The sequence below is a fragment of the Phalacrocorax aristotelis genome, chromosome 12, assembly GCF_949628215.1.
Source record: "Phalacrocorax aristotelis chromosome 12, bGulAri2.1, whole genome shotgun sequence".
NCBI classification, from domain to species: Eukaryota; Metazoa; Chordata; class Aves; order Suliformes; family Phalacrocoracidae; genus Phalacrocorax; species Phalacrocorax aristotelis.
Window position 1 is genome coordinate 7,759,516 of NC_134287.1, and position 13,414 is coordinate 7,772,929.

The 13,414-nt window shown below is 62.6% G+C and overlaps 1 protein-coding gene across 6 annotated transcripts; it reads left to right on the top strand.

Annotated features, from left to right (window-relative positions):
* The first annotated feature begins 1,879 nt into the window (after nucleotides 1–1,879).
* On the top strand, nucleotides 1,880–12,872 carry LOC142063710 (prominin-1-A-like). Of its 6 annotated transcripts, none has more exons than XM_075107743.1 (25): nucleotides 1,882–1,987; nucleotides 2,174–2,384; nucleotides 3,619–3,680; nucleotides 3,887–4,092; nucleotides 4,534–4,654; nucleotides 4,787–4,850; nucleotides 5,235–5,324; nucleotides 5,568–5,758; nucleotides 5,848–5,922; nucleotides 6,241–6,304; nucleotides 6,578–6,737; nucleotides 7,004–7,156; nucleotides 7,635–7,758; nucleotides 7,917–8,008; nucleotides 8,235–8,319; nucleotides 8,437–8,580; nucleotides 8,843–8,914; nucleotides 9,126–9,215; nucleotides 9,346–9,399; nucleotides 9,754–9,834; nucleotides 10,150–10,215; nucleotides 10,312–10,401; nucleotides 10,665–10,777; nucleotides 12,003–12,020; nucleotides 12,418–12,858. In XM_075107743.1, the coding sequence occupies exons 2-25, from the start codon at nucleotides 2,255–2,257 to the stop codon at nucleotides 12,467–12,469; spliced, it is 2,397 nt and encodes a 798-aa protein (XP_074963844.1). In that variant the 5' UTR covers nucleotides 1,882–1,987; nucleotides 2,174–2,254; the 3' UTR covers nucleotides 12,470–12,858. The 6 variants fall into 6 exon arrangements, with proteins under 6 accessions (XP_074963847.1, XP_074963844.1, XP_074963845.1 ...); XM_075107745.1 differs by having other exon boundaries at nucleotides 1,933–1,987; nucleotides 2,178–2,384; nucleotides 12,003–12,037; nucleotides 12,418–12,861; XM_075107746.1 differs by lacking the exon at nucleotides 12,003–12,020 and having other exon boundaries at nucleotides 1,880–1,987; nucleotides 10,665–10,787; nucleotides 12,418–12,872.
* The last annotated feature ends 542 nt before the right edge of the window (nucleotides 12,873–13,414 follow it).

Genomic DNA, 13,414 nt, shown 5'->3' on the forward strand with positions numbered 1-13,414 from the left:
AGCAGCAACCGGCCACCAATGCTCCTGGCAAAATCACCACTTTGTGAAGCATCCCAGGGGTGCCCGACCAGATCCTGCCCATGTGTGGCTGCGGGAGCTGGGCGCATGCCGATTTCAGGGAGCGCAGCACTGAGGGCAGCCAGCCCTGTCCCACGTGGGACCCCTGGTGCCCAGCTGCCCTGGGAGCTGGCAGAGGGCCCTGACACAACAATTTGATGGTGGTCTGAGCTGGAAAGCTCAAGGATGCCCATGAAACCCCCCAAACCTCCCTCCCCACATCAGTCCCCGCTCTCTGAGAAACTTGCTGAAGTTTCTGCTTTTTATTTTTTTTCCTTCCTTGAGGAGGGGGCATCTGTGTCCTCTGCTGTCCACTGTGTCCCAGTGCCAGTGCTGAGCTGGAGGGTCCTACACAGCACCTGGCATGGGCCAGGCCAGGAGGAAACCCCGAGGCAGAGCTGCCTTCCTCCCCACACCGCCTTCACCCAAGGTCATGGAGAGCAGCGATGCCTGCTTGTGTAGGGAAAGTTAAGCAGTAACCTGGGAGGTGGCAGCCAGCCAGCCATCGGTGCTGGGGGGCTGGCAGCCTGGCCGCGAAGAGGACGTACGGGTATGGCTCATCCAGACTCCCCCCTCTGGTGCCCATCTGAAAGCACATGGTGCCCCATGCGGGAACATGGGGATGGGTCAAGGGCCAACAACAGTGCCGGGGGCACTGGGGAGGGAGGTGGGGAGATGCGGGGCATAGCCAAGAGTTGGCATGGGGGGAAGGTGGGCAGTGCAGGGGGCTCTGGGCATGGGGGCTGTGGCAGTGTGGGCTGCTGGAGAGGCCAGCAGTGGGTCTAGCAGTGGGGGACAGAGCTGGGTCTCTGTGGGGTTGGGGGGGCGCATCACCTGGGCATGGGACAACAGAGCTGAGGGCAGGGGGCTCTCCCCAGTGGGACGGGGCAGGGGCCGGGGTCTCTGGGGGCAGATGCAGGGTGCCGGGGTGGGGCAGGAGCAGGGGTCCCCCCGGGGCGGAGGCAGGGGGCTCCCTCCCGGCAGAGCCGGGGCCGGGGCGGCCGGACGGTCCGGGCAGACCCCGGTGGGGGGCCTGAGTGGAAGGGGCGGCCCCACCCAGCCCTGCCCCTCCCTCCCGGGGCCGTGCCGAGGAGCTCCCGCCACCGCCCGCCGGGATGCGACCCCTGCCCCGCGGCACGACCGGGAGAGACCCCCTGGTCCCTCAGCCTGACCCCCGAGCCCCGGCGGGCCCCCAGCTTGGGCGAAGTGGGGGTTAAGGACTACGGGGCAGTGGCAGGGGTAGAAGCTCGCGTGGGTACCGTGGCGTGGGGAGGCCTCCTCTGCGGGCGGGGAGATGGGGGGGAGGATGGAGCCGGGGATGGAGCCGGGCAGGCACTGGCAGAGCTCCAGCCTCGGAGGAAAAATCCAGCCTGGGGGCCTCGGGAGCCTCTCCCCAGCTTGGTGGGGGTCAGGGGTGCGTGTGGAAAATGCTGGGTTTGCTGCAATGCCCTGGTTGGGAAAATTTTTAAAATGCAAAACCTGGTTCTGTGGCCGGAGCTGGTTTGTACCGAAACTGTGGCCGGCCCGGTGCACCCCATCGCAAAGGGATGCAGCTGGTGGTGGGGCTGAGCAGGCGGGATGGCTGCCCTCGGAATCACCACGGGTCTCCCAGCTCCTGGGTTGGGACAGGAGGAAACCAGAAAGGGCAGGGGAGCTCTGCAGAGAGCGAGGAGAGGGGTTTTTCCTCAGTGCCTGGGTTGGGACAGGTTGGTGGTGACCCTGATCCGGGTATGGAGAGGCAACCCGGTGGCTGGGTGCCAGGAGGCGGCAGGCGCGGGGTGGGGCGATCCCGGCATCGCCACCTTCCCTGGCAAGCAGCTTTTCAGTCATCACAGCTGAAACTTAAACAAGTCACAAAGCCCAGGCGCTTAGCACGGTGTGGCTGGGCCCTGCGGCAGGCGTGGGCGCACGGGAGGTGCCGGAGGACAGGGTAAGCACTTTGCCCTCACTTCATCCCCCACAGTCCCCTTGGTCCCTCGTGGGTATCTCCTGCCTGGCCCCAACCCTGCTTCTCTGGAGATTCCCCATCCCTTGCTGGTGCTCTCTGGCAGCTTTTTCCTTCTGCGCAGGAGCTGGCAGGTGCCTGATTTTTTCTTTCCGTATTTCCTGCTTGGAGGCAGGGCAGGCGGGGTGACCTTGCACCCCAGTGACACCGACAGCCCCTCCCTGTGGCCAGACGCCCACCGAAGCCTCCGCGATGGAGCTGGGGAACATCTCGCAGCCTGTGTATGGCCCTGGCCCTGAGGCACCAGGAAGCAGCACGCGGGGCCTGGTGGGGATGGTGCATGGCTTCCTGCAGCTGGTGCAGCCCAATGCCCTGCCCATAGGTGGGTGTACAGCAGCAGGGAATGGGCGGTGGGGTGGGAAGGCTGCTCAGAGCTGTGGGGTCCTGCGTGAGCCTGAGCCCTCGGTTCTGATGACTGTCCACCCAGCACTTAAATGCTGGGTTGGAGTTAGGAGGGATCTGGAAGGGGGGTGGAGTGGGGTGCTTGAGGATTCCAGCTGTGTGTGCTGCCTGTGTCCCATCACACTGTGCTGTGGGACAGTCCCAGGTGAGCCCCAGGACAGGCTTTGGTGGCAGTGCTACCTTGCAGAGTCCTGCCCCAACCTCCCTCTGAGCATCATCATCCCAGGCCCCAGCAAAAGGTGCAGAGCAAACCCCGCACTGCCTGTGAGTTCACGGGGTCCTTGCCTGGCTTGCAGCCCTCTGTGCAGTGTGTCCCAATGCCTGCACCTGCACGGCAGTGCTGCAGGCTCCCCCCATGCACCACCCTGCTTGCCAGCGCTCGCCCTCCCTCCTTTGCCTCTGAGGGGATGTGTCACTGGCACAGCTCTATCCAAAAGTGGCTGCAGGTTGGCATTGGTGATGCCAGGACCCTGTGGCTGCTCGATGCCCCTGGGATGAGTGGTGCCCACTTAGGGGGCATTTTGCCACTCTGGCTGCTGGCACTTAGGTTTCCTCCTTTGCTGGGCTCAACCCCTGCTTGCCAGCAACTTGCAGGCAATGCGTGGCTGGCAAACTACATGGTGGCTTTGTGTCACATAGATACTGGGGTACAATCACACAGCACTGTGTGCCGGCAGCACGTACTGGCACAGCTAGTAATGACATCATGGGGCATGGGCAGGGCAAGCCCTGGGGATGAAAGAGACATTGTGGCATGGAACTTTGCCCCAGTGCCCATCCCACACTGGCAGTGCTGGCTGGGCAGCTGCCTGGGGGCTGACCCAGCCCAACAGCCGAGGTGGTTGTTGGAGCATCCTCCTCTGAGCCTGCCCCTGGTGCCTGCTGGTGTGAGGACCCCATTGCTCCATGGACCCCTGAAAGCCTGCGGGCTGGCAGTGCTTTCCCTGGGTGCAAAAGGGCTGTGTGACAAGATGGCTGGGGAGAGACAGCTGGAAGGGAGAAATGTGCCAGGCACAGCTGCTCTGAGCCACAGCACTGGAGGTGATGCCCAGTGCTGGGAGCCCTCTCTGGGGTGAGCTGGGCATGGGGCTCCTGGAGAGCCCCCCCCAGGGTCCAGCACCCACTCATGGCCCTCTCCACTCCTTGTCTCCCAGAACTGATTGCAGATTTTGGGCAGTCCCAGAGTGAGGCCACCACTGAGGAGCAAGCCCAGGAGGTGAGTGGGCAGCCAGAACAGGGAGCCAGCAGCTCCAGACCATGGTGGGACAGGGTATGCTGTCAGATGCTGCTCCAAGTCTGAGCCCTGGGTGCTGGCCAGCAGCAAGGGGAGATGCACCCTGTGGGGGGTCTGGGCAAGACCCTCAGAGCGGGGGGCCTTCAGGGATGCCAGCATTATGCTGCCTCTTGTTCTTCCTCTCCCAGCTGCTGCTCTACGAACTGGGTTTCCTAGTCTGCATGGCCATTGGGCTTCTCTTCATCATCCTCGTACCCCTGGTGGGATGCTGCTTCTGCTGCTGCCGCTGCTGCGGGAACTGCGGGGGCCGCATGTACCAGAAGCAGGGCCGGGGGATGGGCTGCCGGCGCCGGGCGCTCTGGGCATCTGTCCTGCTGGTCTCTGCTCTCCTCCTGTGAGTGTGCTGGCCAGGAGGCTCCGGATGGGACCCGAGGGCGGGTGGAAACACCAGCGCTTGGCCGCCTTGCCAGGAAGCTGCCATTGTTCAGAGGAGCAGATCCCAGCACGGTGGGACAAAGGAGAGGAAGCAGTGGCAGTGGGGAGCTGGCTCGGGGGGGCTGCGTGTTGGAATGGTGCAGACCCTTCCTGACAGCCTCGCTGGAGAAATGTGGGCGTGCCAGGCACCGGGCTCCCCTGTGCCTCAGTTTCCCATGTCCCTCCTCTCCGGTCCCTTGCCTGTGTGCAGGGCATTCCCTGGGATGCTCTGGAAGGGAGGCTCAGTGGCGTGTTCCGGACCCTGCAGCCTGGGGTTGGTGTGGGTGGGTTCAGAGGGTCCTGGGGGGAAGCATTGGGACCAAGCTCCCCATGCACTGACCCTGCCACCCTTCCCTTGCAGGGCTGGTGATGTCTATGCTTTCATCAGCAACACCCGCTTCTCCCAAGCCGTGTGTGGCACCTTCCCCAATGTCAACAACACTGTGGACAACATCCGCATCTACCTGGCCTCCATCCCTCAGGCACGCCTGGTCCCCCTGCCCTGGCTGGGGTGCCTGATGGGGGGTAAAGAACCCCCCAGGGAAGGGTGACGGTGGGGCTGGAGGCAGGCAAGGGTCCCCACCCACACTGACACCCCATCTCTGTCCCTGCAGCAAATCAATTTTATCGTTGACAGCAGCGACGTCCCACTGGGCCACGCCAACCGCAGCCTCCAGGGTGAGGATGTGTGGCAGAGGGGGGGCTGAGGCATCCTGGGAGTGCTTGGGGGTGCTGCAGATAGTTGCTGACCCTGGGGGGCCACTGAGCTGGTTTTTACGCAGATGTCTAAAGGGAGTGCGTTTGGGGGGCTCCTCCAGTCTCCTGCTCTGCTCCAGCTGCTGCTTCTCCCCATTGAGGCTCCTCTCTGGGAGGGTGATGCAGGTGTTGGCAGGGCGAGGAGGTCCCCTCTGCCCACCTTGCCTGGAGGGTGGGTGTGCGATAGGGTCCCAGTGTGGGGGTCAGTGTTTTCAGCAGCTGCCCTGCAAGCCCTGGGCTGCTGAGGGCAGCCTGGTCCCACTCCTGGGGGTCCCATCATTGACACTGTCTCTCCCATCTCCACAGACTTTGGGCCCAACCTGGGTGGCATGATCGTCTCAGGCATCAGGAAAAGCACAGATGGGGCTCTGCGATCCCTCCAGAGCCTCTTGCAAGGTAGTGGCCCCATCCCTGGGGGGCTGGCAGGGCCTCAGAGGGGATTCAGGGGGACGCTGGGGCAGACGCTGGAGCCTGGATTCCATCTGGCCACTCCAGCCCCAGCCTGGGGCAAATGCTGGGACTTTGGGGTGGGGGTGCCCTTCACTGCATTTTTGGATGGGTCCCCAAGGCTCAGCTGGGTGAGGACAAGCCCCTGCCATGTTGGCAGGATGAGGCCTCAAGCCCCCGCTGTCTCCCCAGGGATGGAGACGCTGGAGGCTGCCTTTGGCAGCATTGCCGGCACTCGCTTGCACCTCGAGGAGCTGCAGAGCAACTATAGCCGGCGGCTGGCCAGCCTGCAGGACAGCCTCAACCAGACCCTGCAGCGCTGTGGCCAACCCTGTGGCAACGTGTCCCTGGACGGCCTTGCCTTCAGCACCAACTTCAGCATGGTGAGGAGGGGCAGGGTGTGGGGCAAGGGGCCCCCCCAGCCCTTTCCCCAGCACCCCACAGCTCCCTCACTCCAGGCTCTTCCCCACAGATCCCTGGTGTGGAGCAGCAGCTGGAGGCACTGAGTGATGTGTCTGGCTCCAACATAACAGCTGATTTAAAGGAGGTGAGGGGGTCCCCCAGCACCCAAGCACAGGGCTAGGTGCTCCTGGCACTGCTGGGGATGTGCTGCGAGGGGGTGGCTTGGGAAGAGCCCCACAGGGAGTTAATTGCTGTGACAAGGAGGGAAGGGCTGGACAGAGGTTTGCCTTGGCCGGAGCCTGCCCGCTGTCCCCACCACCCCTGGGCGCTGGCATGGTGGACTGGGTGCTGCAGGGAGCCTGGCTGTCCTGTGCCAGTGGGACCTGGGGACAGAGGGAACGTGCTGCTCAGCCCTGGGCTGCGGGCAGGGACATGAGCTGTATGCTGTGCTCCCTGGATGCAGGTTAACAGCACGCTGGACACAACCCCTGCCAAGGTGCAAGAGCAGTCCCGGGACGTGGTGACAAGTAAGCAGGGCTTTGTGCCCCGTGTGCCAAATTCTCCTTCTCCCAGGGCTCCCTTCTCCCTTCTTACCCCATCCCTGCCTGGAGACCTCCCCTGCTGCTACCCTGATGCCTGCAGCCCTGGCTGTCCTCAAGCGCCAGCATGCTGATGCATCCTTGCCCACGACTGCCCCCTTCCCATCCTCTCCTGGTCCCCGCTACCCCAGGCTCGCCTGCTCCAGACAAGCAGGACCTGGGCAGCAGCTTGCAACGCCAACCTATCCCCGTCCCCTGCAGAGACCCAGGACCAGCTGGGCCTCATCAGGCAGGAGATCAAGAGCTTTCAGGAGCATTTCCCACTCCTGGATGTGGAGGAGAGCGTTGGAGCCTTCGTGGGCAATGCCGTATCAGTGCTGGAGGAGTACAGGGAGCCGATCATTGCCTTCGATGGGCTCAGGTAGGTGAGGGGCTGCTGCATCCCCCAGCTCCCTTGTCCAGAGAGGCTCAGGCTCTCAATCTTCCAGCTGCGGGAGGTGGGGGCTTGCTTGGTGGTGGGGCTGTGGGTGCAGGGTGGCCAGAGCTGTGCCTTGCAGCCACCCGTGCCCCTTCCCTGCCAGCGTGCCTGGGGGCTCTTTCTTGCCAACAAAGGCAGCTGGTGGGATGTCGGGTGCTGCCCTGGGTGCCAGGTCCTGCTGTCTGACTCCTGCCTCTCCTCTTGCCCAGGTGGAGAGTGTGTGTCCTCCTGTGCTGCATGGTGCTGCTGGTGGTGCTCTGCAACGCCATCGGGCTGCTGCTGGGGCCCCTGGGGCTGAAGGAAAGTGTGCCGCCCACACAGCGCAGCAGCCTCTCCAACGCTGGCGGGAACTTCTTCATGGCGTGAGGCTCCCTCAGCTGCCGAGGATGCATGCGGGAGTGGTGGGATGGGTGGGCAGGGCTGGTCTGGGGTTGCTCAAGCTCCTAAATCATCAAATTACTGTGCTTCATGGCCTGCCCCGTGGCAACTCACCATGCAGATGCTAAACACAAGGGTATAAGGTGGTGCCAGCAGAAGGTGTTCAAGTGGAGTCCGTTCACCCCTGGCCAGCCGGGACCCGGCAGCGTGTACGTGGTCCTGTGGCTCTGGGGGCAGGTAGTGGCTTGCAAAGCTGGGGGAAGCCACACCGGGGGCTGAGTCCAGCCAGGCTCCAGGGTCCAAAGGCAGGTTGGAATTGTGCGTGTGGGAATGGTAGTGCTTCCCAGCCACGCTGGTGGGGCAAGGGATGTGCAGGCATCGGGCTTTCCGAGCTAGAGGCAATGCCAGCATCGATGCTGGGGCTTAGGGCCCAGGGTGCTGATGGCATCTCTGTTCTGGCAGAGGGGTTGGCTTCAGCTTCATCTTCTCCTGGATGCTGATGCTGCTAGTGCTGATCACCTTTGTGCTGGGGGGGAATGTCTACATGCTCGTCTGTGAGTCTTGGCGCAACCAGCAGCTCTTCCAGGTGAGGCCCCCGTGGGGGGACACCGCTGTCTGGAGCCACTGCCACCTTTCCAAGGGCTGCTGGTGGACAGGAGGCAGCACTGGCCTGTTTGGGGTGCTCTTTCCAGGTATCCCGCCCTGCACTATGACTAGTTTCTCCATCTCTTCCCTTGCTCTCAGCTCCTGGACACCCCTGACCTGTTCCCTGGCTTCAACCTGTCAGCGCTGCTGGGCCAGGAGGGTGGCACAGCAAACTTCTCAGAGATCTACAGGTGGGTGCCGGTTCCAGCGCCATGTCTTTGGGGAAGGGTATGGCTGCTCAGTGCCCTTGGATGCTCCTCGGGATGTGGTCAGCTTGCCCTGCCTGCCCTGGTTGCAGGCAGGTGCCGATGCCAGGGAAGGAGCGAGGGGCGACTTGCCTGCGTGAGTAAGGACATGTTCCAGGGAGGGGGTGGTCCTCGCCTGCCCCTTTTCAGCCCCGTGCCTCTGCTCCTACAGGCGGTGTCAGCAAGACACTGCCCTGTGGCAAACGCTAGACCTGGACCAAAGCGTGTCCCTGGATGAGCTCTTGAACATCAGCCAGGTGAGCGCAGGGGTGCCAGGGTCTGGGGGGCAGAGCTGGGGGTGCAGGGCTGGCGCTGGGGGGGGGACAGTAAGGGGCTGGCATGGTGCCCCATCACAGCTCCCCCCACCCCGGCAGTACACAGGAGAGATCTCAACGTCCTTTGAGAAGATGAACATCACCCTGAGCCCCATCTTGCTGCTCAACCAGAGACAGAGAGACTTGCTGCTGAATGCGAGCTGGGCTGGGCAGCCCCCTGACTTCACACCCACCCTGGAGCAGGTAGGCTGGGGGCAGCCTGGTGTTGGGATGGGGGTTCCAGATGTGTGTTGAGGGGGTCCATTGCCCCCTTCCCTTTGCTGCTGTGAGTCCCACTGCAGGCTCCCAGGGTATGCTTTGCCTTTCATGTCACCCCTTAGGGCAACTCCTCCACCTGGGAGGCCCTGACTCCACTCTGCCTCACAGGGATGGGGTACGCTCCTCCACCCCCACCCCCATTAGCACTGTGTCCCCAGTCTCATGGCTCTGTCTCTGCCGTTTCCAGCTGGATCAGAACTTGACCTGGAGAAGCCTGCGAGATCTAGCCGCAGAGCTGGAGCAGCTGGCAGACAAAGCGGTGAGAGGCCACAGCACTCTGGGGCCACGGCCACGCTGTTCCCAAAGCCACCGGCTGCAGGGGCTCCTCTGCAGACCTGCCTGGGTGCTGAGGGGAGGCGAGACCCTTCACCCTTGCCCAGCTCTTTTCTCCAGCCTGGCCCCACCGTCAGATGACTGTGGTGGGGCAGGGACACTGTGCTGGGGGGCACAGCTGACTGGAGCTTTTCCAGGGCACAGATGTGAAAGAGAGCCTGAAGGCTGATGCTCACAAGCTGAGGGAGCTGGACAAACAGATTCAGCTGAGCTTCTCTGGGCTGCTGGTGAGTGGTGCTGGGATGGGGAAGGTCCTGGGGGTGCTGGCTTGGGCTCCCCCAGAGCTCAGAGCCCGCTGGTGGGGTCTTGGCTGAGCCATGGGGTCTGTGCCTCTGACCCCCCTCTCTCCATCCCCAGCAACACCTGGAGGAGAACATCCACTTGGTGCAGAACGGGACTGCCCAGCTCGAGGTATGCTGCACAAGGAAGCCTCCTGAGCGCACCCCAGTCTGGGGCACCCTGCAAAATGCCCTTGAGGTCCCGCAGTGGAGATGATGGGGGCTAGCCTGCAGTCTGGGGGGCTGGTGGCTGCTGTGGGAATCCCCAGGCACGCACTGTAGGGGCTGCTCATGGGGCAGAGGGAGAGGGCCTGTGCCATGGACCTTGCCAGGAGCAGGATCCCTCCACCTGAGGTACTCAGGCACTACCAGCGTGTGACCGCTGGGGACACCACAGCTCAGAGACGCTGCACCCAGGGATTGCTGCTGGGCATGGTGGGGGAGATGTCTTCTTCCATAACACTGCTGAGAGCACCTTTCACCCCAGGCACAGACAAAAGCTGCGCTGGGCAAAGCCAGTGAAACCGAAGAGTTCGTGGAGAGGGAGACGGCAAACATCATCAAGAACGTGAGCTTGCCTTGCCATGCTGCCAGGCCACCCGGTGGGGATGTGGCCAGACCCCCACGCCAAGCGCTCCCTCTGTGCAGGGATGCCTGGCAACGTCTGGCTGCTCTTCCTGCCTTGTCATCTTGTCTGGGGGTCCCCTGCACCCCTGGGTGCCTCCTCCCCTTATGACACCCTAAAGGCCAGGTTGAGGCAGGGCTTGCAGCCCCTTTGCTGCTGGGTTGAGGTGGTCTGACAGCCCTGATCCTGACACAGAGGGGATACAGGGCATGGAGTGGGCTGGGGGTGCAGCACTTCTACTCTGCTTGCCCCCGCCAGGAGACACGGGCCTTCCTGGAGGAGCTGTTGGACTTTGAGACCTATATCTCCTGGGCCAAGAGCAGGGTGAGTTTACCCTTCCTGGGTGTGGTGGAGGGAAGGGGAGGATGGACTGCGGGGTGCTGGGGGCACTGACATGTCCTGTCCCCACGGTCTCCCCAGCTGGCAGGAGACGTGGCACGTTGCAAGCCCATAGCTCAGACCCTGGATAATGTGGAGGTCATCACCTGCGACTACATCCTGGACTCTCTGGTGAGTGGGGCAGCAGTGCATAGGGTGACACACGTGTGGGCTGGCAATGAGGACCCCTTGTACCCCTCATGCACAGGATGAGGGGTACCCATCTCTGTTCTGAGCAAGCATGGCTCAGCCTCTCCCTGGCAGATCGATGTGGCTAAAAGTAAAGGGGCCAGGCTGTGGGAAGAGGTGGGTGGGTGGTCTTTGAGGGGGCCTGGGAGTGGAAGAGGCTCTCCCAGTCACTGTCTGGGCCCTGATGGCTCTCCCCCCACACCCAGAATGCCTTCTGGTTCAGCCTGGGCTGGTGCACCATCTTCCTGCTGCCCAGCATCTTCCTGGCTGTCAGACTCGCCAAATTTTACCGTCGCATGGACACTGACGATGTCTACAGGTGAGAAGCTGTTCGCAACTATGCTGGATCTGGGATCCCCCCTGTGCACTGCAAACTGCTCCTTCATGTGCCCCATGGTAGCCCATGGGGCTGATCCTAAAGTAATGTGGGCTGGGAGGGACCAGGGAGGTGGTCTGGGACCTTCAGCCTCCAGGAATGGAGATGCTCTTGGAGAAGAGCCTGGCTCTGTTTGCTCTGCAACCTCTCTTTGGGTAGCTGAAGGTGCATGTGACCCCCCTCAGAGGAAGGAGCCCAGCTTTCATGGCATGGGCTGCAGCCCCCAGCCTGGCTCGGGGGTCTCCCACTGCGCTTGCTCCAGCTTTGCACCATTTTTTTGTGCTGAGGCCCCAAAACAGGAGCTCAGCTGGATGCTGTGCAGAAGCAGTGCACTGCAGGGTTGGCGTCACTGCCACGAGGGTGCAGTGCTCGCTTGTGCACTCATGGCCACCAGTGCCCTGGGGCTGCCCCTCAGCCCTCTGGGACACTTTCCCCATCCCTCCAGGGCCCTCTGACCGGCAGCCCTGCCTCCAGCACAGCTGCTGACCCCTGTGGGTAGTGAGCAGTTTCTAGTTGGATTTCCAACGGCTGAGGGCTACGGCTTGGCCCTGCGGTGCGGCCAGTTTGCCAGGGTTTCCCCAGCCCCGGCCCCACTGCCTGCCACCCTTCTGCTCCAGGGTCACAGCCACCTGGGGAGCTGGGGTTTGCAGCACCCCTGTGCTGATTCCTCCTCGCTCCACGCCCCGGCTCTCCCAGGACCCATGCTGGGGTTGCATGTGGAGTGTGCAGGATGTGGTGCTGAGCCAGGCTGTGCCCTGCCCGCAGTGTGCCTGGGGTCCCCACTGATGGCCCTGGAGCCTTTCACTTCCCCCTGCAGCTGGTGGCTGAGCTGGCTGGAGACACGCTTAGCTGCTGGGGAAACTTGGGGGAACTGAAATCGTGGCACAGGGGAGCTGTGTGCTACTGAGCTGGTGAGCATGGGGGGCCTGCTCTGTGTTCCCTGGGGAAGGAACAGCGATGCTCTGAGGCAGCAACATTCAGGGGGGCTGTAGGAGCCTGTGCACTCTGTCCAGATGGGGCAGCTAGGATGGAGGGGACCATAGCACCCTGCTGTGTCCTCCTTGTGTGCCCTGGGGAGACGCTGCCCCACCAGGAGCTGCCAGGTTGTCCCAGGAGGCATCTTCTTGCCCTGCTGATGCTGTCCTCTCTTTTTTTTTCTCCCCTCCAGGAATGAAGACTTGGAGATGTAAGCAGCAGTGCCAGGTCACTGTGTGGGGTGGGGGGGCAGCTGCTGTGGCATGATGGGGTGACAGGGCACAGAGGGAGGGGGGCGAGGAGGGGAACAGGGCAAGTGCAGGCCAAGGAGGGTGCTGATACCAGGGGAGGAGTGGGAAGGTGGGACCTGTGCAGCATAGACTGTTCTGGGGTCTCCAGTCATTTTCCCTTACTCTTCAGTTTGGGAGTGCTGCTGCTCCCAGCCTCCCCCAAGCTGGTAGGGTGGGAGGGGTCTCCACACCCTCTTTCCTGTGGGTCTGGGCCACAGGGGTGGAATGATATTTGGACTTCTCAGCACATCCCAGGATGTCCCTTGCTCCCCTCTGTGCCTGCGGGGGTGTGTGACACAAGTGACCTTGGTTTTGCAGGCCACCCATGTTCAACTACTACAAAATCCCCCGGCCATCCATGAGGCATTAGCCCCCGTTGCCCACAGCATGGGCACAGAGGAGATGGACACGGCTGTCTGCTGCACCTTCTCCCTGGGCACTGGGGAGCAGGCTGGGACTCCCTGGCTGAAACACCTTCCCCAGTTCCCAGTATGTGACGATGTCCCAGTATGTGTGGGGGCGGGCTGCCCCTTGCAGTACCCGAGGTGGGACTTAATCTCCCTCGCCAGACCCCCATGGGCTCAGGGCAGCTTGCACTGTCCATGCCACTGCAGCCTCTATGCTGCTGGCCAGCAGGAACCTGCTCACCCAGGCCCCTTGCTTAAAAAATTTGACTTTTTCTTTTTGCAGGGAGCCTGGCTTTTTCCAAGGCTGTGAGTTTTTTGGTGCCAAACAATAAATGGGGTGTTTGTGCACTGCAGGCATGTGGCTGTACTCTTTATGTCTGACTGTGATGGGAGGGCACAGGGGTAGCAGCAGGGAGAGTTCCCTGCTGCTGGCACAAGCTGAAGCTGTGCCTGAGACTAGAGGGTTCCTGCCACAGTCCCCAAGCATGCTTTGTCCACAGCCAGCTCTTGGAGCCCTGACCCAGCCCTCAGGTTGATGCAGGACCACTGCTCAGCATCACCGGGACTGGGTGATGTTCCCCTCACCCGGAGCATCTTGGCACCTGTGCCTGGCTGGGTGCCAGGTTCTTCCCTGGGAAAAGCCATGCCAAAAGCCGCCTGTCCATGAGGTGCCACCCCCCCCGCCGCACACAGGCACTTCCCTGGGCCCTCTGGCCACCCTGTTGTGTGCCATCTGTGGGTTTCCAGTTAGTTTATGGGGTGCCTGCAGCCCACACCTCCTTCCCCCTACTGGGTATGGTGGTATGGGGACTTGCAATGCCGACCCCTGCATGCCCCACACTGCTGCATGGCATGGATGGGCACACCAAGAGCTCATGGCCTGCACTCGTGGTGGGGCGGGTGCAGGT